The sequence below is a fragment of the Echiichthys vipera genome (genome assembly GCF_963691815.1).
Source record: "Echiichthys vipera genome assembly, chromosome: 5".
Classification (NCBI taxonomy): Eukaryota; Metazoa; Chordata; class Actinopteri; order Perciformes; family Trachinidae; genus Echiichthys; species Echiichthys vipera.
The window spans coordinates 2,859,881-2,884,475 of record NC_139830.1 but is presented as its reverse complement, the minus strand read 5'-3'; the positions used below and the strand labels follow the sequence as shown (position 1 = coordinate 2,884,475).

Below are 24,595 nucleotides of genomic sequence, written 5' to 3'. Positions count from 1 at the left end.
CGTGCTTCATCCTTCCACCAAGATCCATGATGATCCAGCCGGGAGTTTTTCCTGTAATCACGCTGAAAAAGAGACAAACCAAAAAAAACAGACCAATAGAAAACAGAACCTTCTTGGTGGAGACAATAACACATATATAAAACCCCTAAAGTTATAAATACCCAACAATTATAATAATAATAATAATCATAATGATAGAAAGTAAGATACTGGGAAACTATGATAATTAGACTGAAAACAATAAATAAAAGGTCTGAAGGTCAGAAGTCGTCCTTTGATCATAACAGGGTTCAGATGACCCTTTAGTTTCTGTATTAGTTATATTTTATATTATATCATAGTTCATTATATTATATATATTGTTTATTCTTTGTCTTTGTCTTTGTTGTGTATATCTGTGATTATAGAGATCAGTGCTTTGGGCTGCAGCCTGACCCACAGGAGGGGGCTGCTCTGTTCTGTCATATTGTTTTTAACATTTTTAACATGTTGGTAATTAACTTTTTAACATTAGTTTAGTCTAAGGTGTTTTTATTTTCATATATTTTACTTCATTTTATCTTATGTTATTGTACTGATGTTTTTTTTTGCATCAAATGATTTTATTTTTTTTATTACATGTGAAGTAATGTGAATTACCTTTAATTCATTTATAATTGTTCATCAGTGTTTTATAATTGTTATCATACTTTGGTCTATATCAATCAATATTCAATTGTCTGCATCATAAAGGGAAATAAAAAAACAATAAAACTTTATTCGTTTTTACTGTTTTGATTCCTGATCTTAATTATAATAAGCAATAAATGTCTTGGTGTGCAAAATGTTTCTTATATTGTATTTAAAACCAGATTTAAAAATATCCACAAACATCATTTTGATCTGTGCCTGTACTGATGTTTTACTGCATCTCATTACTCAGTGTCGCTCCGTGCTGCTTTTTATAATTTATAGTAAACAGGGCACACATGCAGACTATAAGAGATGCCGTTTTCTAATTAGACTAAATAAATGTTAGAGAAAAGTGTGTGAACATGTAAAATCCTTATATTCATGTCAGATTCAGAGGAAAAACAGAGATTATCTAAAGTGACGAGGGCACAATTAAAGAAACACGTTTAGTGAAAATACCAAAAGTTAATCTGAAGCCAATCTGAGTTAATATTGTTACTGTTCAGTGTGGATCAGTGTAAGCTGCTGAATCAGTGTCTTGTTCTAGAGTAAAGCATCATCTTTGTTTTGTTTGCATTAAGTACTTTTTAAAGTGCTTTTTGAAGGATATTAAATGAAGTTGTTGGTTCTCAACAGCAACTTGTACAGAGTCAGTTAAACAATACAGAATAGTGTCATCTGCATAAACATGAACATTACAGTCATTAACAGAAGACACAATATTAATAATACACATTTGAAACAAGACTGGACCTAAAGATGATCCTTCTATCTCCTTCTATTTCACACTGAATTTAAATATGTAATTACTGTGAGGCAGCAGCAGATTATAATAAACAGACTTCTCTTTGATACACTACAGTAAAAATATCAGGTTGGTTGTTACCGGAAACAAAACTTTAAAATCTCATCTCATCTTCAGCCTCTTATCTGGGGTCGGGTCTCGGGGGCAGCAGCTGTAGCAGGGGACCCCAAACTTCCCTTTCCCGGGCCACATTAACCAGCTCTAACTGGGGGATCCTGAGGCGTTCCCAGGCCAGTGTGGAGATCTAATCTCTCCACCTAGTCCTGGGTCTTCCCCGAGGCCTCCTCCCAGCTGGACGTGCCTGGAACACCTCCCTAGGGAGGCGCCCAGGGGGCATCCTTTCTAGACGATGCTGAACCACCTCAACTGGCTCCTTTCAACGCAAAGGAGCAGCGGCTCTACTCCAAGTTCCTCACGGATGCTGAACTTCTCACCCTCTCTCTAAGGGAGACTCCAGCCCCCCTCCTGAGGAAACACATTTCAGCCACTTGCAGTGTGATACCCCTGTAATTGGCACACACCCTCTGGTCCCCCTTTTTAAACAGAGGAACCACCACCCTGGTCTGCCACTCCCTTGGCACTGCCCCAGACTTCCACGCAATGTTGAAGAGACGTGTCAACCAAGACAGTCTCTCCAAACCAAAAGCTTTCAGCATTTCTGGACGAATCTCATGGATCCCTGGGGCTTTGCCACTGTGGAGTTGTTTGACTACCTCAGTGACTTCCACCAGAGATATTGACAATGATTCCACATCAGCCTCCAACTGTGCCTCTACAAGAGAGGCATGTTAGTCGGATTAAGGAGTTCCTCAAAGTGCTCCTTCCACCGCCCAATTACCTCATCAGCTGAGGTCACCAGCGTCCCGTCCTCGCTGTAAACAGCTTGGACTGTTCCCCGTTTCCCCATCCTGAGATGTCGAATGGTTTACCAGAAGCACCTTGGTGCCGCCCGAAAGTCCTTCTCCATGACGTCTCCGAACTCCTCCCACACCCGCTGCTTTGCCTCTGACACAACAGAGGCTGCAGCACTTCTGGCCGGTCGGTACCTTGCAACTGCACCGGAGTCTTACAGGATAACAGATCCCGGAAGGCCTCCTACTTCAGTCGGACAGCTTCCCTGACCATCGGTGTCCACCACGGTGTTTGAGGGTTACCGCCCCTTTAGGCACCTAAGACCTTGAGGCCACAGCTCACCGCTACAGCCTCAGCAATGGAAGCTTTGAACATTGCCCACTTCGGTTCAATGCCCCCAACCTCCACAGGGACGCCAGAAAAGCTCCGCCAGAGATGTGAGTCGAAGATCTCTCGGACAGGGGCCTCTTCCAAACGTTCCCAGTTCACCCCCACTACTCGTTTGGGCTTACCTGGTCTGTCCAGAATCTTCCCCCGTCCTCTGACCCAACTCATCACCAGATAGTGATCCGTTGACAGCTCTGCCCCTCTCTTCTTAATTTAAATTAACTGGAGAAATTTAACGTGAAAATCCAATAAACTTCACACTTAAGTCGTCGTCTTAACTGCCTCACTTGTGCATGTTATTTTATTATATTTTATTTATGCTAATCTCTCTCTCTCTCCACCATAACAGAGGTAAAGACACACACACACATAAACACTTGTCTCTGGTGGTTTCCCCATATCTCTCAATAATCTGTGTTTCATAAACGAGCCTCAGCGGTTTTGGCTCCATTTCCTTTCACATTTCCCCAGAAAGATATCCATCAACCCAACAACGACTTCACTATATATCTGTTTCAAATGAACTTCAATTTTCTTCTCTTATATTTGATTTGGTTTAAATTCATACACATATCAAAAGCTTTGAATGACAGTCTAATTCTTAGCCATGCTAGCTGAGGACCTGGAAAGTCTGTGATGATGACGTCGGTCCAGACTGAAATAACTCAAACACTATTTGATTGATAGGCATGAAATTCAGTTCAGGCATTCATGTTTCCCAGAGTTTGAACCCCACTGACTTTGGTGATCCTCTGACTCTTCCTCTATAACATCATGAGGTTGATGTCTGTGGTTTTGGAGTGAAATCTCTCAACAGCTGGCATGAGGAATCAGCTCAGCAACCTTGCGTAGGAAACTAATTTCGCCACTTGTATCAGTGATCTCCTTCTTTCTCAGACTTGGAGATGCTGACTCTCGTTCTGACAGCTTCACACTGCAAACAGCCCCAGTGTGTGCTGTTGGTCACGTTCTGATGAATCCAAAAGAATCAAAAAGAGCAGAGATGGAAATCTGAAGTTTCTTAACCAGACCCTCTCTTCCATCCTGCTGTGCCTTGAGATCCTGTCCATGCAAATCACAAACAGAATTGCTGACATTGGACAATCCTGATGGAGGCCAACACACACTAAGAGTGGTTTGACTTTGACTTGAGTGTACAAACACAGCTCTCATGTAGGTAAAGTCTCAGTGACCATCGTGTGACAAAATGTTACTTTTTACTGACTTATTCAACCTGAACTCTTTTCACACATATTGCGACATTTCAAAAGAACATAGATGACTTGATAGAGAGCCTGACGCTTCAAAGTTTCCTATGATGATGAGATTAAGAAGTCACAAAGGAGGAGCTGCTGACGAGGGTCGACACAGAGCTTATGAGGGGAGTGGTGTCAGTGTTTGTGGACACTCACAAGGAGACCTCAGAGCAGAATGGCTGCAGTCGCAGAGCTCTCCTTCCTGCTGTTTGCTCTCATCAACAACATTCATGCAGAACAACTCATCACCATCAAAAAGAGAGGGGACTCTTACACCTTCAGCCTCCCGAAGGCGGCCAACTCCTGCCTGATCTCCAGATTTGTTGGTGAGGAGAAGCTTGTCCTGTGGAACACCTCTGACCTCTGGTCCCAGAACTCCACAGTACCTGAAGACTTGGAACGACGACTCTTCAGCAGGCCGGATATTTCTTCTTACACGATCTACAATCTGACCCATTCAGACTCCGGCCTGTACCAAGAGGAGTGTTGGACTGAGGGCAACGTGACTCATGAGAAAAACATCACTGTTACTGTTTGTAGTTCAGTAGGTGAGACAGCATCTATTGACTCAAGACTTGGAGAAACAGTGAACCTGCCATGTTTCAGAGCAGCTGACAGTGTGGATGTCCAGTGGCTGAAGGCTGATTTAAGATCTAAAGAAATGTGGACCAGAGTTTTTGGGGACAATACGACGTCAGTGATGGACGAAGTAAGAGGAAGATACCAAGTGGAGACAAACTCATCAGCTCTTCATGTAACCAACATCAAAGCAACGGACTTTACAAGGTTCATCTGTCTGGTGATGAACCAACAGCAGTGTGTTAGCAGTCGACCTGTAGAGTTAAGTCTACAACAAGAGTTAATCTACCGTTCAGTGGAAGAGACGGCTGTGTTGCCGTGCACTGCTGCTGATGTCACTGATGACCAGCCCCCACAATGGACGAAGTATGATCGTGAAACACGATCCCTCAGAGTCCTAGGACAACAAAACCAGACTGTGACTGTGGACCAAAACTACTCGCTGGTGTTTTCATCACTAACATTATATCACACAGGTTGGTACATCTGTGAAGAATCTAACAGAGTGCAAGTTTATTTTCTGGCTGTTTGTCCTAAATTTGCCCCACCTGCTGTAGAGCTCTTCTCAGAGGGAGAAGACGTCACTCTCAGATGCAGAGATTTTGATCAGGGTCGGATGCACCTTTGGTTCATAAAGTCGAACCGAACAGAAGGAGAAACAGTTTATGTAACATCTGATCTGAGCAGAGTGAACTGGTATGAAACTAATGGGAGCCTGGTTATCTCTAATGTCTCACTGGCAGACACAGGGGAGTACTGGTGTGCAGTTGTGTCAGAAGATTATTGGTGTGTGTCAATGACCAGAACGGTTCTAAAGTACAGAGAGCCCTTTAAAGGTCCCTCCACCTTCTACATAGTGAGATGCTCAGTGCTCAGTGTTCTGCTGCTGATGCTCTGTGTCGTTGTAGTCGCTGTGAACCTCTGGGCCAAAAACATCAGAGAGAGAGTTTGAACTTTCCCAGTCGAGAACTCATTTGTCTGATTCTTACAACAACACATGAATGCAGCACAACGACCCGATCTTGCAACGTAAGTAAAATATATTTATATCACTCAAAAACTGACTGTGTTCTTCCTTGGACCGTGCTTCATCCTTCCACCAAGATCCATGATAATCCAGCCGGGAGTTTTTTCTGTAATCACGCTGAAAAAGAGACAAACCAAAAAAACAGACCAATAGAAAACAGAACCTTCTTGGTGGAGACAATAACACATATATAAAAACCCCTAAAGTTATAAATACCGAACAATAATAATCATAATAATAATCATAATGATAGAAAGTAAGATACTGGGAAACTATGATAATTAGACTGAAAATAATAAATAAAAGCTTTGAAGGTCAGAAGTCGTCCTTTGATCATAACAGGGTTCAGATGACCCTTTAGTTTCTATATTAGTTATATTTTATATTATATCATAGTTCATTATATTGTATATATTGTTTACTCTTTGTCTTTGTTGTGTTGTGTATATCTGTGATTATAGAGATCAGTGCTTTGGGCTGCAGCCTGACCCACAGGAGGGGGCTGCTCTGTTCTGTCATATTGTTTTTAACATTTTTAACATTTTTAACATGTTGGTAATTCACTTTTTAACATTAGTTTAGTCTAAGGTGTTTTTATCTTTATATAATTTACATCATCATTTTAAGTTGTGTTGTACTGATGTTTTGTTTTACATCAAATTCTTTTATTTTGTATTAAATGTGTAATAATTTCATTTGCTTTATATAAATGTATAACTGTTGTATCTTGCAGTGCTGTCAGTGTTATATTACTGTTATTATACTTCTGTTTCAATCAATCCATAATCAAGTGTCTGCATCATAAAGGGAAATAAAAAACAATAAAACTTGATCAGTTTTTACTGTTTTGATTCCTGATGTTAACTTTAATAACCCACATATCTGTTGGGTGTAACATGTGTGAACAGCAGGCGGTTAAACCGAGCTGAAACGTCTTAACAGAAGTAATAAGACATAAACAGTAAATACCCAAAAAGTTATAAATACCAAACAAATGTTGAGTAAAGTGTCTGTGCGTGACGCTCTGACGGGTGCAGGAGCCCCCTCCGTGTCTGGAGGAGCTGCGTTTGCGTAATAAAGTATTTTTATTTCTTCATTTCAGTCTTTTTAAAACCAAATCTGCACTTTGAGTCAGAATCTTTGTGCCTCAGCTCAACGAGAGAAACTCTCTGTGGAAGTGCAAAGATCCTACTAAAGAGATCTGAACCTCAATATCAATATAAACTTAACCCTCAGGGGCATCACTTTTTATTTTTTAAACATCCCAACACATATTTTAGGGGCTTGGGGTCCCTGTAAGTACAAAAAGATGTGTGTGTGTGTGTGTGTGTGAACACTTCTTATCCAGTGTGGAACCTCAGGTTGTTTTTTCAATTCAATTCAATTCAAAAAACTTTTTTTGTCCCCGGGGGGCAATTCAGGGCACACAGAGCAGCAACAGTCATTTTGCGTCTCTTTGTAGTTGTTTTGTATCTTTTTCAGTCACTTTGCGTCTCTTTGTAGTTGTTTTGTATCTATTTTCAGTCACTTTGTGTCTCTTTGTAGTTGTTTTGTATCCATTTTCAGTCACTTTGCATCTCTTTGTAGCTGTTTTGTATCTATTTTCAGTCATTTTGTGTCTCTTTGTAGTTGTTTTGTATCTATTTTCAGTCACTTTGTGTCTCTTTGTAGTTGTTTTGTATCTATTTTCAGTCATTTTGTGTCTCTTTGTAGCTGTTTTGTATCTATTTTCAGTCATTTTGCGTCTCTTTGTAGTTGTTTTGTATCTATTTTCAGTCATTTTGTGTCTCTTTGTAGCTGTTTTGTATCTATTTTCAGTCACTTTGCGTCTCTTTGTAGTTGTTTTGTATCTATTTTCAGTCACTTTGTGTCTCTTTGTAGTTGTTTTGTATCTATTTTCAGTCATTTTGCGTCTCTTTGTAGTTGTTTTGTATCTATTTTCAGTCACTTTGTGTCTCTTTGTAGTTGTTTTGTATCTATTTTCAGTCATTTTGCGTCTCTTTGTAGTTGTTTTGTATCTATTTTCAGTCACTTTGTGTCTCTTTGTCGTTGTTTTGTATCTATTTTCAGTCACTTTGTGTCTCTTTGAAGTTGTTTTGTATCTATTTTCAGTAATTTTGCGTCTCTTTGTAGTTGTTTTGTATCTATTTTCAGTCCCTTTGCGTCTCTTTGTTTCTATTTTCAGTCTCTTTGTAGTTGTTTGTATCTATTTTCAGTCACTTTGTGTCTCTTTGTAGTTGTTTTGTATCTATTTTCAGTCATTTTGCGTCTCTTTGTAGCTGTTTTGTATCTATTTTCAGTCACTTTGTGTCTCTTTGTAGTTGTTTTGTATCCATTTTCAGTCACTTTGTGTGTCGTTGTAGTTCTTTTGTATCTATTTTCAGTCACTTTGCGTCTCTTTGTAGTTGTTTTGTATCCATTTTCAGTCATTTTGTGTCTCTTTGTAGTTGTTTTGTATCTATTTTCAGTCACTTTGCGTCTCTTTGTAGTTGTTTTGTATCTATTTTCAGTCATTTTGTGTCTCTTTGTAGTTGTTTTGTATCCATTTTCAGTCACTTTGCATCTCTTTGTAGCTGTTTTGTATCTATTTTCAGTCATTTTGTGTCTCTTTGTAGCTGTTTTGTATCTATTTTCAGTCATTTTGCGTCTCTTTGTAGTTGTTTTGTATCTATTTTCAGTCATTTTGTGTCTCTTTGTAGCTGTTTTGTATCTATTTTCAGTCACTTTGCGTCTCTTTGTAGTTGTTTTGTATCTATTTTCAGTCACTTTGTGTCTCTTTGTAGTTGTTTTGTATCTATTTTCAGTCACTTTGTGTCTCTTTGTAGCTGTTTTCTATCTATTTTCAGTCACTTTGTGTCTCTTTGTAGTTGTTTTGTATCTATTTTCAGTCATTTTGCGTCTCTTTGTCGTTGTTTTGTATCTATTTTCAGTCACTTTGTGTCTCTTTGAAGTTGTTTTGTATCTATTTTCAGTAATTTTGCGTCTCTTTGTAGTTGTTTTGTATCTATTTTCAGTCCCTTTGCGTCTCTTTGTTTCTATTTTCAGTCTCTTTGTAGTTGTTTGTATCTATTTTCAGTCACTTTGTGTCTCTTTGTAGTTGTTTTGTATCTATTTTCAGTCATTTTGCGTCTCTTTGTAGCTGTTTTGTATCTATTTTCAGTCACTTTGTGTCTCTTTGTAGTTGTTTTGTATCCATTTTCAGTCACTTTGTATCTCTTTGTAGTTGTTTTGTATCTATTTTCAGTCACTTTGTGTCTCGTTGTAGTTCTTTTGTAACTATTTTCAGTCACTTTGCGTCTCTTTGTAGTTGTTTTGTATCTATTTTCAGTCACTTTGTGTCTCTTTGTAGTTGTTTTGTATCTATTTTCAGTCACTTTGTGTCTCTTTGTAGTTGTTTTGTATCTATTTTCAGTCACTTTGTGTCTCTTTGTAGCTGTTTTGTATCTATTTTCAGTCATTTTGTGTCTTTGTAGTTGTTTTGTATCTATTTTCAGTCATTTTGCGTCTCTTTGTAGTTGTTTTGTATCTATTTTCAGTCACTTTGTGTCTCTTTGTAGCTGTTTTGTATCTATTTTCAGTCACTTTGTGTCTCTTTGTAGTTGTTTTGTATCTATTTTCAGTCATTTTGTGTCTCTTTGTAGTTGTTTTGTATCTATTTTCAGTCATTTTGCGTCTCTTTGTCGTTGTTTTGTATCTATTTTCAGTCACTTTGTGTCTCTTTGAAGTTGTTTTGTATCTATTTTCAGTAATTTTGCGTCTCTTTGTAGTTGTTTTGTATCTATTTTCAGTCCCTTTGCGTCTCTTTGTTTCTATTTTCAGTCTCTTTGTAGTTGTTTGTATCTATTTTCAGTCACTTTGTGTCTCTTTGTAGTTGTTTTGTATCTATTTTCAGTCATTTTGCGTCTCTTTGTAGCTGTTTTGTATCTATTTTCAGTCACTTTGTGTCTCTTTGTAGTTGTTTTGTATCTATTTTCAGTCATTTTGCGTCTCTTTGTAGCTGTTTTGTATCTATTTTCAGTCACTTTGTGTCTCTTTGTAGTTGTTTTGTATCCATTTTCAGTCACTTTGTGTCTCTTTGTAGTTGTTTTGTATCTATTTTCAGTCACTTTGCGTCTCTTTGTAGCTGTTTTGTATCTATTTACAGTCACTTTGCGTCTCTTTGTAGTTGTTTTGTATCTATTTTCAGTCACTTTGTGTCTCTTTGTCGTTGTTTTGTATCTATTTTCAGTCAGTTTGTGTCTCTTTGTCGTTGTTTTGTATCTATTTTCAGTCACTTTGTGTCTCTTTGTCGTTGTTTTGTATCTATTTTCAGTCAGTTTGTGTCTCTTTGTCGTTGTTTTGTATCTATTTTCAGTCAGTTTGCGTCTCTTTGTAGTTGTTTTGTATCTATTTTCAGTCACTTTGCGTCTCTTTGTAGTTGTTTTGTATCTATTTACAGTCACTTTGCGTCTCTTTGTTGTTGTTTTGTATCTATTTTCAGTCATTTTGCGTCTCTTTGTAGTTGTTTGTATATATTTTCAGTCATTTTACGTCGGTATGTATGTGGTCAAATTATGTCTCCAGTCGGTTTGCAACTATTTTCTGGCACTTTAAATTTTTTTTTGTCATTTTGCAACTTTTTGTGTTGCTTCTGCATCATTTTGTGCATCTTTGTGGTTGTTTGTAGTTGTTATATGTACATTTTTGATTGTTTTGTATCTATTTTCAGTCATTTACTGTCTCTTTGTGGGCATGCTAGGACGTTTGTAGTCGGTGACGGTGTGTGTATGTTTGTGGTCATTAAGCATCTCTTTGTGATCGTGTTTTTTTAAGCAACAGGACCCCTGAGCAGTATCCACCCATGCCCCCTATGGAACAATACATTCACTTATAGAATAGCGCAACACCGAAACAAAATGCTAATGCTAGCTAAAGCTGCAATAGAAGGTACTATGATGTTATAATACCAAGTTTATTTGTATGGCACCTTTCAACAATACAAAGTGGCGTACAGGAGACATTAAAGGCATCGAGACCAGATATAAAAGAAAGCCGTATAAAAAGACACAGGAATAGGATTTAAAAAAGAGTAAATCAACACAAAAGATCAAATAGAAGTAAACATGAAACTAAATATAACAATAAGTAGTGGTTAATAGGCATAACGTGAACAACTGTAAACAACGTTTATAAGATAGATAGAAATTAGGGCTGGGCGATTATGATCATTTATTGTCTTTCAATTACATCGATGTCCAGAATTAAGTCGTTTAAATCGTCAATAACAAGCTCATTAACTCAGACTTCTCAGAAAATGTATTTTTATCGTTTTTCTATCCCGTGTATAAAATACAATATTTACGTCATTTGGACGTATCAGGGCTCCGGATTTACTTTTTATGATCTTGACTGCAGTTCTTTGCTTTACTGTTAATTTCTTTTTAGTTATTGTATTTGTTGTACGCCCCCACCAAAGCGACTTCCTGTTTGATCCAAACAGGAAGTGCCAAAAACGTCAGTTCTCTGAGTGTCCACTAGGGGCAGGTTTCATAACAGAGCAGTTTCTCATTGAGCCCCATGTTAAACAGGCGTTTACACAGCATCATTAAACCTGTTTAAGGACAAAAGAACATTCTAGTCTGTGTGTTTAGCTCATATCTCCATGACAACACTGAGGGGGAGGGGCTAGTTTTTATTTGATTGGAGGTTAAAGTGTATGAATAATTAGGGGCGTGGCCTCTTGAGTGACAGCTAGCCTCTGGCCCTCACTTCTCCTCGGAGGTAAACGTCAGCCAGATGGACGTACACCCCTCCCCCCAACGTCACATACATGCCCTTTTTTGGTAACAGGAAATGAGGCGGAGTCAAAGACAAGATGGAGACTCACGTAGGCGAGGACGATTGGATCAAGTTGAGATAATACAGATAACGTACAGTGCAATAAACTTCTTTCTGACTCTGAATCTGTGTTTTCTTTTAAAAAGTCAAATTTGGCAAATTTAAAAAAAACTAAATCAGCAAAAGTATCCGGTACCTTCATTAAAAACAAAAGATAAAATTAAAATCAGGCTGTTCTGATGCGTATTTTGGCAAGAGTTGATTCTATGTTAATTTTCAAGGCTATGCGCGGATCCAAAACCACGTAATTTAGCTCTTTAAAGTAGCTTCACTCGGCTAAAACGTCCATTTTCCCTTAAAAATACGACTCAGCAATTTTCCACGACACAACAGCCTGTTCAAAAATCCCCGTGACCATGAACTAACGTTACCGTTTGAAGGTTATCAGGACCCGAACGGGACTTTTCCACCCGTTCAGATGGAGCTCTCACAGAAACACTACTGGTTCATTTTCAGCCAAAGGGAAAAATCCTTTTCCAGGACTTTTGACATTTTCTCTTATGTTTCGTGCGTTTTACGTGACGGGGAAACGTTTTGAAGGTTCTCCAGGACCCGTGGAAAACCCCGAAGATGCTTTACGTGCTCATCCTCGACTGTTCTGTCAACTTTGCACTAAAGTTTAAAAGATTTCACGTAGGTTTAATTTATTGGATTACCAGAAAACGTGCTATATTGTGAGATATGTTCTTAACTACGGTGGCCCTGAAGTGCAAATAGAGCAGATAGAAAAACACAACAGCAAATCCTGAATCACGACAACAAACAGAAAAAAATCAATCACGACATTTACGTCTACCCGAAAAGGTAGTCAATCTATTAAAGCCCTCCTGACAAACAGACTTTGTGATTTGTTGTTGTGTTTTCTGATTTATTGTGTTTCCCTATTTGTTGTTGTGTTTTCGTATTTGCTGTTGTGTTTTATGATTTGTTGTTGTGTTTCTCTATTTGTTGTCGTGTTTCTTTTTGTTGTTGTGTTTCCCTATTTGTTGTTGTGTTTCTCTATTTTTTGTTGTGTTTCTCTATTTGCTGTTGTGTTTCTCTATTTGTTGTTGTGTTTCCCTATTTGTTGTTGTGTTTCTCTATTTGTTGTTGTGTTTCTTTTTGTTGTTGTGTTTCCCTATTTGTTGTTGTGTTTTTCTATTTGTTGTTGTGTTTCTCTATTTGCTGTTGTGTTTCTCTATTTGTTGCTGTGTTTCCCTATTTGTTGCTGTGTTTTCGTTTTTGTTGTTGTTTTTCTATTTGTTGTGTTTTTGTATTTGTTGTTGTGTTTCCTTATTTGTTATTGTGTTTTATGATTTGTTGTGTTTCACTATTTGTTGTTGTGTTTTTGTATTTGTTGTTGTGTTTCCCTATTTGTTGTTGTTTTTCCCTATTTGTTGTTTTTTTCCCCTATTTGTTGTTGTGTTTTATGATTTGTTGTTGTGTTTTTGTATTTGTTGTTGTGTTTCCCTATTTGTTGTTGTTTTTCCCTATTTGTTTTTTTTCCCTATTTGTTGTTGTGTTTTATGATTTGTTGTTGTGTTTTTGTATTTGTTGTTGTGTTTCCCTATTTGTTGTTGTTTTTCCCTATTTGTTGTTTTTTTTCCCTATTTGTTGTTGTGTTTTATGATTTGTTGTGTTTCCCTATTTGTTGTTGTGTTTTCGTATTTGTTGTTGCGTTTCTATTTGTTGTGTTTTCCTATTTGTTGTTGTGTTTCCCTATTTGTTGTTGTGTTTCTCTATTTGTTGTTGTGTTTCTCTATTTGTTGTTGTTTTATGAGTTGTTATGTTTTTCTATTTGTTGATTTTCCCCATTTGTTGTTGTGTTTTATGATTTGTTGTTGTGTTTCCGTATTTGCTGTTTGCATTTGCGCACTGTACGGGCCACCGTATTCCCAGATGCCCCCTGACCTACACCAGGACAGGAGATCATGGCGTCGCCCAGCCCCGTTAGAATCACGTGTAATTCAGAGACTGGTTCTGTAAATCGTTTTGTAAACAAGCTTAAAACACATCAACTCCTCCGGTGACCTCCACAGACGTCCCGCTGGATCTTTGACCTTCTACAAAAATCTATTTGCGTCGTTAATTTGCCATTACAGGGCGGTAAAGCGGTAATTCAGTAAACTTTCGCTGACTGGACGGTTCGGTGTGCGTCTGTCTCAGATGTTGGTGAGCACCGTGCTGGTCATGACGGTGACAGTGAGGGTTCCCGGGAGGTCGTTGTCGCGGCGGTCGCCCTTGTCTCTCAGGTGCAGCGTCTGCTGGAAGTCGCCTTGCTCGGCCGGCAACGTCACCTGACCCAGGAAGGAGTCCACCAACACGTTGTGGTTGTAGATCTGAGAGACGCGGTGAGAGAGGAACATGTGACTGTGATCAAGTAGATTTACTCCAGTTCACTACTTTGAGGTTCAACACCTGTTATTGGGCACAATGTGAGCCGCTAAGGGCGCACGCCCACTGTGCCTCCGTCCCGTGCCCCGTGCTTTAGGGTCCTTGTCCCCCCCTCCAGGCCCGTTTGTACTCACACTACCTGGGCCTCGGAGAATGCTTCTTGCTGCCTATACGTCATCACGCCGTAACACGTCACACGCATTGATGACGTCATGGCGATGCGTGGCTTTGTTTCCAGATCTTTCCGTAGACCTCGGAGTTTTTGTGCGTCTTGTCGACTGTTTTTGAATCTTTTCATCGACCAAATCTGCAGTAAACACTCCACCTCCGCATCACACCAACGTGAACCTTTCACCGCCATTGTTTGAAATGTCCGCGCATGGTCCCTCCTTCTTTTTTCTACGTCCCAACAGGCGCACAGGAAATGACCTCAGAACCGCCGTAGGCCTCGTGCTCGTACACGTGCGCACGCTCGTGCTCGTACATGTGCAGACGTGCTTTACTGAAGCCCACCTCTTCCAAACGGGCCGTGGACGGCAAGCGTGCCGCAGCTGAGACACTCCACGTTAAATTCCCCTTTTAAACAAGGTTGATGTCACACGGACTGGTGGACTCTACAGGAGCGTAATCCATCGTTTTACAACCTCACACCTCGAGGTGAATCTACGTTTGGTGGTTAATAATCAGTTTAACGTCTGCAACTGCACGGTTGAGCTCTGAAGGAGGTAACACGGTGGTGACTGAGCCCACTGATGACAGTTTAGCAGTATTTATATTTTTGCAGCATTAAGACCCGAGTGTGTGTGGAGAAAAATACTGTATTTTCGTTTTTCTACACTGTACACACATGAAATGATGTTCTGAACACTTAAAGCTTGTGTGTTCCATAGGAAGGTGCTTTCATGTATCGCACTATAAGTTGCACCTAAAAACCTTCAAATGTCTCAAAAGCCGACAGTGCGCCTTATAATCCGGTGCTCCTTATATATGGACCAATATTGAGCCACAACAGGTCTCCAACTACGGTGAGCAGCCTCCGACTCTATTTTCCCCCGTAGAAGAAGTAACGCGCGGTGCATGTTGAGATATACGACTGCGTGAAGCGTGCCGTTTCATTTCCATGTGTGTGTTTGTGTAAAGAGCCCAAAATGGCTCCTGTTAAGAGACACGCTTACGACGCAGAGTTTACACTCAAGGCCATTAGTCACGCAGCAGAACACGGGAATAGAGCAGCAGCCAGAGAGTTTAACATGAACCAATCAATGGTGCCGAAGTGGAGGAAGCAACAAGACGACCTGCGCGGAGTAAAGAAGACTCAACAGAGTTTAGAGGGAACAGAGCGAGACGGCTGCAGCTGGAGGACAAACTCCAACAGTGGGTTGTTGAACAGAGAGCAGCAAGTAGAAGAGTCCGTACAATCACTGTTCCACTGAAGGCAACAGCGCTAGCACGCCAACTTAGCATCAATGAATTTAGAGGCGGTCCTTAACGTAACCCCAACCTCCACTGTAGCGTCTGTTCTATGCGCCTTATAGTGAGGAAAATACGGTTATGCTAAAACAGCACGTGGGATTGTTTTAACATGTCTGAAAACTTAGTAACACACACACACACACACACACACACACACACACACACACACACACACACACACACACACACACACACACACACACACACACACACACACACACACACACACACACACACACACACACACACACACACACACACACACACACACACACACACACACACACACACACACACACACACACACACACACACACACACAAACCTCGATGCTGATTGGCTTGTTGGCGTTCTTCCTGTAGAAGAGTCCTTTGGTGTCAAAGTCAGGGCTGCGTGTGTTTTTATGGACCGGAGAGCGAACTTTCTGTCCTTCACAACGGATGATCACGTAGGGGTCCGACACTGGAGAGACACACACACACACACACACACACACACACGCACACACACACAGAGTATTTAAATACGGAAGCCCTAAAGGATCACACATTACATACATCTTATTTCCTCTGTTTTCCCGTGCTAACGAGATCATTTGCGTCCGTTTTCTCGTGACAGCAACATCGTCTTCCTCCGTTTTTTCAGATAATTCATTCCAGAGATACTGAATGAACGTGACAGGTGTGAGATTTCCTCTAAACAGCAGAAATATCTGTGCACGACCACAGGTCTCATCCCAGACGTTTACAGGTTCTTTGAGAAAACCCTCGCTAACTCTACCTCCGTCAGAGTCTTGTCCTGCGAGTCCATTGGCGCTCAGTACGTGGACCTGAGTGACCAGAGAGGGGTAACCACACATCCCGGACCAGCAGGTCTGCGGAGGCTCGTGCAGCGTCAGCTCCCTGTGGGACAGACAGAGAGGCACATTTGTCTTTTTTTAAATCAGATAATAAAGGAACACTGAAAACTCAAACGGGCCCGGTGTGTCCCTCCTTACTTGCAGTCGGACGGCACGTCGGTGAAGATGCGGAGCAGGAAGTCTCCCTCCAGGCCGGGGTCGAAGGTTGTGGGTATGATGACGTAGCGGCCCTCGGTCAGGTTGATGCGTACGAACACAGACCTGGAGTTGATGTAGACGCTGCCCCCGACCTTCTGCTGGGTGACGTGCATACGGTAGGTCCGGTTCAACTCCACCTGAACACGAGAGAGACGGACACTCATGCGTCTGCACACAGACTTTAACAGCTGAAGACGTAACTTCACCACTTTAGTGTTCAAACGCGTCCAAAGAGAGGCTTGTTTTCATGAACAGGGAAGTTATCTATGGGGACCTTGTTGTGGAAATGGATTTCTTCAACAAAGATCAACAAACAGGATCACAAAGCTCAGAGTTTAGCAGGAATGACCCCGAGCCCACGGGTGCTCAGCCTTTTAGAGGAGGAGACCCCCCATCCAGACAGACACGGTCACAAGGTCACAGACAGAACGAGCTGAGCCTTGGTTGGGTGACGTCTTTAGACCAAAACATGCCTCAGACATTACAACTCCCTCTGAACTTCTCTCATCACAAGGTCTCTAAAACAGGCCAAGGTCTCTAAAACAGGGTCCACACAGGCCAAGGTCTCTAACACAGGGTCCACACAGGCCAAGGTCTCTAAAACAGGGTCCACACAGGCCAAGGTCTCTAACACAGGGTCCACACAGCCCAAGGTCTCTAACACAGGGTCCACACAGGCCAAGGTCTCTAAAACAGGGTCCACACAGGCCAAGGTCTCTAACACAGGGTCCACACAGCCCAAGGTCTCTAACACAGGGTCCACACAGCCCAAGGTCTCTAACACAGGGTCCACACAGGCCAAGGTCTCTAAAACAGGGTCCACACAGGCCAAGGTCTCTAACACAGGGTCCACACAGGCCAAGGTCTCTAACACAGGGTCCACACAGGCCAAGGTCTCTAACACAGGGTCCACATAGGCCAAGGTCTCTAAAACAGGGTCCACACAGGCCAAGGTCTCTAACACAGGGTCCACACAGGCCGAGGTCTCTAACACAGGGTCCACACAGGCCGAGGTCTCTAACACAGGGTCCACACAGGCCGAGGTCTCTAAAACAGGGTCCACACAGGCCAAGGTCTCTAACACAGGGTCCACACAGGCCAAGGTCTCTAACACAGGGTCCACACAGGCCAAGGTCTCTAACACAGGGTCCACACAGGCCAAGGTCTCTAACACAGGGTCCACACAGGCCAAGGTCTCTAACACAGGGTCCACACAGGCCAAGGTCTCTAAAACAGGGTCCACACAGGCCAAGGTCTCTAACACAGGGTCCACACAGGCCAAGGTCTCTAAAACAGGGTCCACACAGGCCAAGGTCTCTAAAACAGGGTCCACACAGGCCAAGGTCTCTAACACAGGGTCCACACAGGCCAAGGTCTCTAACACAGGGTCCACACAGGCCGAGGTCTCTAACACAGGGTCCACACAGGCCGAGGTCTCTAAAACAGGGTCCACACAGGCCAAGGTCTCTAACACAGGGTCCACACAGGCCAAGGTCTCTAACACAGGGTCCACACAGGCCAAGGTCTCTAACACAGGGTCCACACAGGCCAAGGTCTCTAACACAGGGTCCACACAGGCCAAGGTCTCTAACACAGGGTCCACACAGGCCAAGGTCTCTAAAACAGGGTCCACACAGGCCAAGGTCTCTAACACAGGGTCCACACAGGCCAAGGTCTCTAAAACAGGGTCCACACAGGCCAAGGTCTCTAAAACAGGGTCCACACAGGCCAAGGTCTCTAACACAGGGTCCACACAGGCCAAGGTCTCTAACACAGGGTCCACACAGGCCAAGGTCTCTAACACAGGGTCCACACAGGCCAAGGTCTCTAACACAGGGTCCACACAGGCCAAGGTCTCTAACACAGGGTCCACACAGGCCAAGGTCTCTAAAACAGGGTCCACACAGGCCAAGGTCTCTAAAACAGGGTCCACTCAGGCCAAGGTCTCTAAAACAGGGTCCACACAGGCCAAGGTCTCTAAAACAGGGTCCACACAGGCCAAGGTCTCTAAAACAGACACACACACACACACCCACACCCACACACACACACCCACACACACACACACACACACACACACACACACACACACACACACACACACACACACACACACACACACACACACACACACACACCCTGTGGATGTCGAAGCCCATAGCCAGGTTCTCTCCTCGCCCCTCTCTCAGCGTGGCTCTGCGGTCTTTCTGCTGCAGACAGATCAGAACCTCGTCGTCCGGCTTCTTCACGTCAAACACGAACTGCAACACACACAAAACAATAGCAACTATTAATCTATCGAATTAATCCTTAAGGTAATGTTTCATTTTGCATAAATAAAATGCATAAAATGCTGTTTTCAGCCTCTCGAACATGGAGATTTCCTGATTATTGCTGTTTAAGAGAATAACTGAAAACACTGACAAAGAGACACTAAATGATTTAAAATGGGAAGGAAATGATAAAAAAAGTACATGTAACAAACGACCCACCACAAACGACGCAAAATGACTCAAACTAGATGTGAATTCACTATAAAAAGATGCAAAATGAATCAAAAAGAGACGCAAAACAACCACAAGGAGGTGCAAAAGGACTCAACACAGACATGAAATAACCACAGACACAAAATCATTTAACCACCACAAAAAGATGCTAAATGACTAAAAATAGATGCAAAACCACCACAAAAAGATGAAAAATGACTAAAAATAGATGCAAAACCACCACAAAAAGATGCAAAATGACTAAAAATAGATGCAAAACCACCACAAAAAGATGCAAAATGACTAAAAATAGATGCAAAACCACCACAAAAAGATGCAAAATGACTGAAAATAGATGTGAACTCACTATAAAAAGATACAAAATGAGTCAAAAAGAGATGCAAAACAACCACAAGGAGGTGCAAAAGGCCTCAACACAGACATAAAATAACCACAGAGAGACACAGAATGACAACAAAGAGAGAGTAAATGACTGAAACTGACACAAAAGGATAAAAACGAAGTATACATGACGACGGACGAGCCCAAAACAACAACACAGAAATGTAAAGCGCTGTTGTGATAGATGTAAAATGACTCAAACTAGATGCAAACTCACTATAAAGAGATGCAAAATTAATCAAAAAGAGACACAAAACAACCTCAAGGAGGTGCAAAAGGCCTCAACACAGACATAAAATAACCACAAAGAGACACTAAATCATTTAACCATCACTAAAAGTCACGCAGCAGAACACGGGAATAGAGCAGCAGCCAGAGAGTTGAACATGAACCAATCAATGGTGCCGAAGTGGAGGAAGCAACAAGACGACCTCCCCTGACTGTTTTGTTGACGTTCCCTTTAGAGCAGCTCCATCTAATGGATGCAGAACGTGACCCCAGCCTCCACTGTAGCGTCTGTTCGTTGCCCCTTATAGTGCGGGAAATACGGTAATCGCTAATAAAAACAACGTGTGATATTAAATACCCAGCACCTGTGGGTTCTGGAGGAAGGAGTGCTTGTTGTTGGTGCAGCCCCCGGCTCGGTTGACGGACGGGTCGTCGTGGCGGCGCCAGGAGCCGCGCTTCACGGCCTCCTCCCAGGTCTTATGGAAACTCAGGTAGGACGTGTTGATGAGACGACACAGGATGAGGTCTGTGAAGTTGGCGATGAAGTCGTCGAATGTCATCCTGCAGGAGGAGAAAGAGAGGGAGAGAGAGAGAGATGGGGGGGAGAAGTGGAAAGTCTGGTTTATTTACTATAAGGGCGTCCTCCCACTGTGCCTCCGTCCCGTGTCCCGTGCTTTAGGGTCCTTGTCCCCCCCTCCAGGCCCGTTTGTACTCACACTACCTGGGCCTCGGAGAATGCTTCTTGCTGCCTATACACAAATAATGACTCTAAAAGAAAGTGACTACAAGACACTAAACTACTAAAAATAGATGCAAAACCAGCACAAAAAGATGCAAAATGACTAAAAACAGATGCAAAACCACCACAAAAGATGCAAAATGACTAAAAATAGATGCAAAACCACCACAAAAAGATGCAAAATGACTAAAAATAGATGCAAAACCAGCACAAAAAGATGCAAAATGACTAAAAACAGATGCAAAACCACCACAAAAGATGCAAAATGACTAAAAATAGATGCAAAACCACCACAAAAAGATGCAAAATGACTAAAAATAGATGCAAAACCATCACAAAAAGATGCAAAATGACTAAAAATAGATGTAAAACCACCACAAAAAGATGCAAAATTACTAAAAATAGATGCAAAACCACCACAAAAAGATGCAAAGTGACTTAAAAAAGATGCAAAACCACCACAAAAAGATGCAAAATGACTGAAAAATGTACATTATAACAAATGAGGCCAACAGGGGGCGGTGTTGTTGAAGTAAAACTCACCAGAACTCTCCGTCATCCTGCACAGTGACACCGATCCTCTCCCTCTCGCTCTTACTGACCTTCTTCCACTCTTCAGAGCTGCAAACAGGTGGAAAATAAGCTTCCTCTTGTAATAAAGTGGTATCAGCACATGGGAAATGTTTGTTGTTCACTGTTTCGTAGGTTTTTCCAGACATTTGAAAAGATGTCAGCGTCTCTTCCTCACCTGTCGCTCCAGGGCCCGACCCACTCTTTCTCTCCCCAGGGGTTCCTCATGCGGATCATGGTGAGTTTGTCTGACTTGAAGAAGGCCAGCAGGCCGTGGCCCAGCCTCACCCTGCGGACGTCCGTCACCGCGTAGGCGTGGCCCTTCACCAGGCCGCAGGCCAGCCTGGCCTCCATGTCCGCCGCAGTGGTCGCCTGGAACGACACGACAAGTGGCGGTTAAGTCGAGTCTGTAAATCATCATCTGCTGGACATTAGAGAGAATGCAGCTTTAAGTGGAGTCTCCTCCTGCTGGACATTAGAGAGAATGCAGCTTTAAGTGGAGTCTCCTCCTGCTGGACATTAGAGAGAATGCAGCTGTAAGTGGAGTCTCCCCCTGCTGGACATTAGAGAGAATGCAGCTTTAAGTGGAGTCTCCTCCTGCTGGACATTAGAGAGAATGCAGCTGTAAGTGGAGTCTCCCCCTGCTGGACATTAGAGAGAATGCAGCTTTAAGTGGAGTCTCCTCCTGCTGGATATTAGAGAGAATGCAGCTTTAAGTGGAGTCTCCTCCTGCTGGACATTAGAGAGAATGCAGCTTTAAGTGGAGTCTCCTCCTGCTGGACATTAGAGAGAATGCAGCTTTAAGTGGAGTCTCCCCCTGCTGGACATTAGAGAGAATGCAGCTTTAAGTGGAGTCTCCCCCTGCTGGACATTAGAGAGAATGCAGCTTTAAGTGGAGTCTCCTCCTGCTGGACATTAGAGAGAATGCAGCTTTAAGTGGAGTCTCCCCCTGCTGGACATTAGAGAGAACGCAGCTTTAAGTGGAGTCTCCTCCTGCTGGACATTAGAGAGAATGCAGCTTTAAGTGGAGTCTCCTCCTGCTGGACATATGTGTGTGGTTCCTGCTCTTCTCACCCGGATGGAGCAGCTGATGAGGCCTCCTCTCTCGTGGACTTTCAGGACTCTCTCAAACAGCTCGCTGCGTCTCTCCTCATCTTCTTTGAACCCGTTCTCCATCAAGTCCATCGGCTCCGTCACGCCGCCGGTGAAATCCACGAGAGCGTCGGCCGTGTTGCCCCCGTCGAGTGCTTCATAGCATCCACACATCCTGGAAAACACACGCCGACGTTTGAATTCATACAGTCGGGGTTTCCCTTTCTGACCTTGACAAAGAAAAAAGCCTCGTAATTAAATTTTTATTTTAGCATTTTAAAACGTAAATCAAATAACCACCCTTTTTTTTTAACTTAATATCCGTTTGTGAATTGAAAATTGAAACCCAAACATACACGGACCGACATCTGTAATGGTCTAAGACTCACACTGTCCTTCCGTACCGGGCCAAAACAGGTTTTACGGGGAAAGTCTGGTTCCTTTGACCAGTGTGAGTGCAACCGTACCGCGCCTAGGAGTGGTACGGTTGCCGTCCACGGCCCGTTTGGGAGAGGTGGGCTTTAGTAAAGCGTGTTTGCACATGTACGAGCACGAGCGTGCGCACGTGTATGAGCACGAGCGTGCGCACGTGTACGAGCACGAGGCCTACGGCGGTTCTGAGGTCATTTCCTGTGTGCCTGTTGGGACGTAGAAAAAAGAAGGAGGGACCATGCGCGGACATTTCAAACAATGGCGGTGAAAGGTTCACGTTGGTGTGATGCGGAGGTGGAGTGTTTACTGCAGATTTGGTCGATGAAAAGATTCAAAAACAGTCGACAAGACGCACAAAAACTCCGAGGTCTACGGAAAGATCTGGAAACAAAGCCACGCATCGCCATGACGTCATCAATGCGTGTGACGTGTTACGGCGTGATGACGTATAGGCAGCAAGAAGCATTCTCCGAGGCCCAGGTAGTGTGAGTACAAACGGGCCTGGAGGGGGGGACAAGGACCCTAAAGCACGGGGCACGGTTGCGGAAGGACAGTGTGCGTGCGCCCCTTACTTGGCGTAAGCCTTCTCCACCAGCGCGCTCCAGAACTCGTCGCTGTCGTTGGAGTGGCAGTACACCAGCTCTCCATTCACCGTGGGCAACCGGTCATCGATCACCACGTCCACCCACTCGCCGAAGCGCCAGAATCGGAAGTGGAAGATCCCGGCGTAGGACTCCGGTTTCTCATCGTTCCACTCCTGGTCCTTCCAGTCGGGGATCACCTGGAGGGTAAAAAACACGATTCATGTGTTTATACTTAATCACTACGGGCAACGACCCTCATACACAGAGACACTGGGTCAGTCAGTGCGTTCACAGTCACAGTGGTAACCAGAGTACGTTAATAACCGGGTCACGCCAGTTCTCCTCGTACACATGAGCGTGGAAGGAAGTGAAGAATGACGGAGTAACTCTCACGCGTCTGCACGTGCTCCGTAGGTTTCAGTGGTTTTTGACCCGGATATAGAAAACATCACAAAGCAGCGGCGCCAAAAACGACAACAACAACAACACGAGCTTTACCTTTAAAGCCACCCAGTGCGTTTACAGGCAGTTGAAAAAAACCCGATTATATTCGGGTACGGGGCGTACCCCGGTTTCTCAAACACCATGTAAACACTTTACCCCCGGGTGAAATCGCAGTTCTCATCGTACCCCAGGTAACAGACCTAGAGAACTCCTTCAGTAACTGGGGTATCCATGCATATAAACAGCTTAACCGGAGTAATATCGTGTTTCTCGTCTGCGCACGCTCCCCACTCCGCTGCTGTGGCTTTTGACCCGGAAATAGAATAAACCAGGAAGCAACGGCGCTAAAAACAACAACAACAATAGAGCGTTTCCTTTAAGCCGAAGGAGGACTTCACCACGGCGACTAACATCACTACCAAGAAGACCCGTTTCTGTCGTAAGTCTTCCTCCGGTACAGTAGGTGGCGCTCTGCCGACGCACAACTGGTCTGAATGCGTCTTTTTCTTCACGTTGACCTTTTGTCAAAATCACAACAACTTTGGAAAGCGCGGAGAACACGGACGACTTTACGACAGAATGAGGACAGAAACGGGTCTTCTTGGTAGTGACGTTGGTCGCCATGGTGAAGTCCTCACTCAGTGCGTTTACCGTCACATCAGTGAACAAAATGGCCTCACCACGGTGAAGGGAATAATCGGATTATTGAGGTCACCCACGTGCACATGAAAGGGCAGAATCACGACAGAAACGGGTCTTCTTGGTAGTGATGTTAGTCGCCGTGGTGAAGTCCTCCTTCGGCTTAAAGGAAACGCTCTATTGTTGTTGTTGTTTTTAGCGCCGTTGCTTCCTGGTTTATTCTATTTCCTGGTCAAAAGCCACAGCAGCAGAGTGGGGAGCGTGCGCAGACGAGAAACCCGATATTACTCCGGTTAAGCTGTTTATATGCATGGTTACCCCGGTTACTGAAGGAGTTCTCTAGGTCTGTTACCTGGGGTACGATGAGAACTCAGATTTCACCCGGGGTAAAGTGTTTACATGGCGTTTGAGAAACCGGGGTATTAACTTTTAAACTGCATGTAAACGCACTCAATAACAAAGACAAACATCATCGTATCAGAGCTCAGATCTTATTTCAAAATAAAACGTGAGCACTCATTTGTACTGTAGCGTGTCAGAGAAAGATCTGCGACATACACCGCCACCAGCAAGTCTGTCGGTTCGGCTCCGTGTCGGCTTCAGCTGCCGTCAGAGGCCCAA

General features: G+C 43.0%; 1 protein-coding gene across 1 annotated transcript in view; it reads right to left on the bottom strand.

Moving 5' to 3' along the window:
* Positions 1-13,267: 13,267 nt before the first annotated feature.
* capn5a (calpain 5a) overlaps positions 13,268-24,595 on the bottom strand; it is a 33,688-nt gene continuing 22,360 nt past the window's right edge. The window contains exons 4-13 of the mRNA XM_083913834.1: positions 22,880-23,088; positions 21,858-22,050; positions 20,962-21,155; positions 20,757-20,834; positions 19,840-20,035; positions 18,497-18,619; positions 16,299-16,495; positions 16,082-16,203; positions 15,627-15,763; positions 13,268-13,773 (exon numbers count right to left, since the gene is read on the bottom strand). Of these exons, the coding sequence (XP_083769960.1) occupies positions 13,597-13,773; positions 15,627-15,763; positions 16,082-16,203; positions 16,299-16,495; positions 18,497-18,619; positions 19,840-20,035; positions 20,757-20,834; positions 20,962-21,155; positions 21,858-22,050; positions 22,880-23,088 (1,626 nt within the window). The 3' untranslated portion in view covers positions 13,268-13,596. The remainder of the gene's footprint in view (positions 13,774-15,626; positions 15,764-16,081; positions 16,204-16,298; positions 16,496-18,496; positions 18,620-19,839; positions 20,036-20,756; positions 20,835-20,961; positions 21,156-21,857; positions 22,051-22,879; positions 23,089-24,595) is intronic.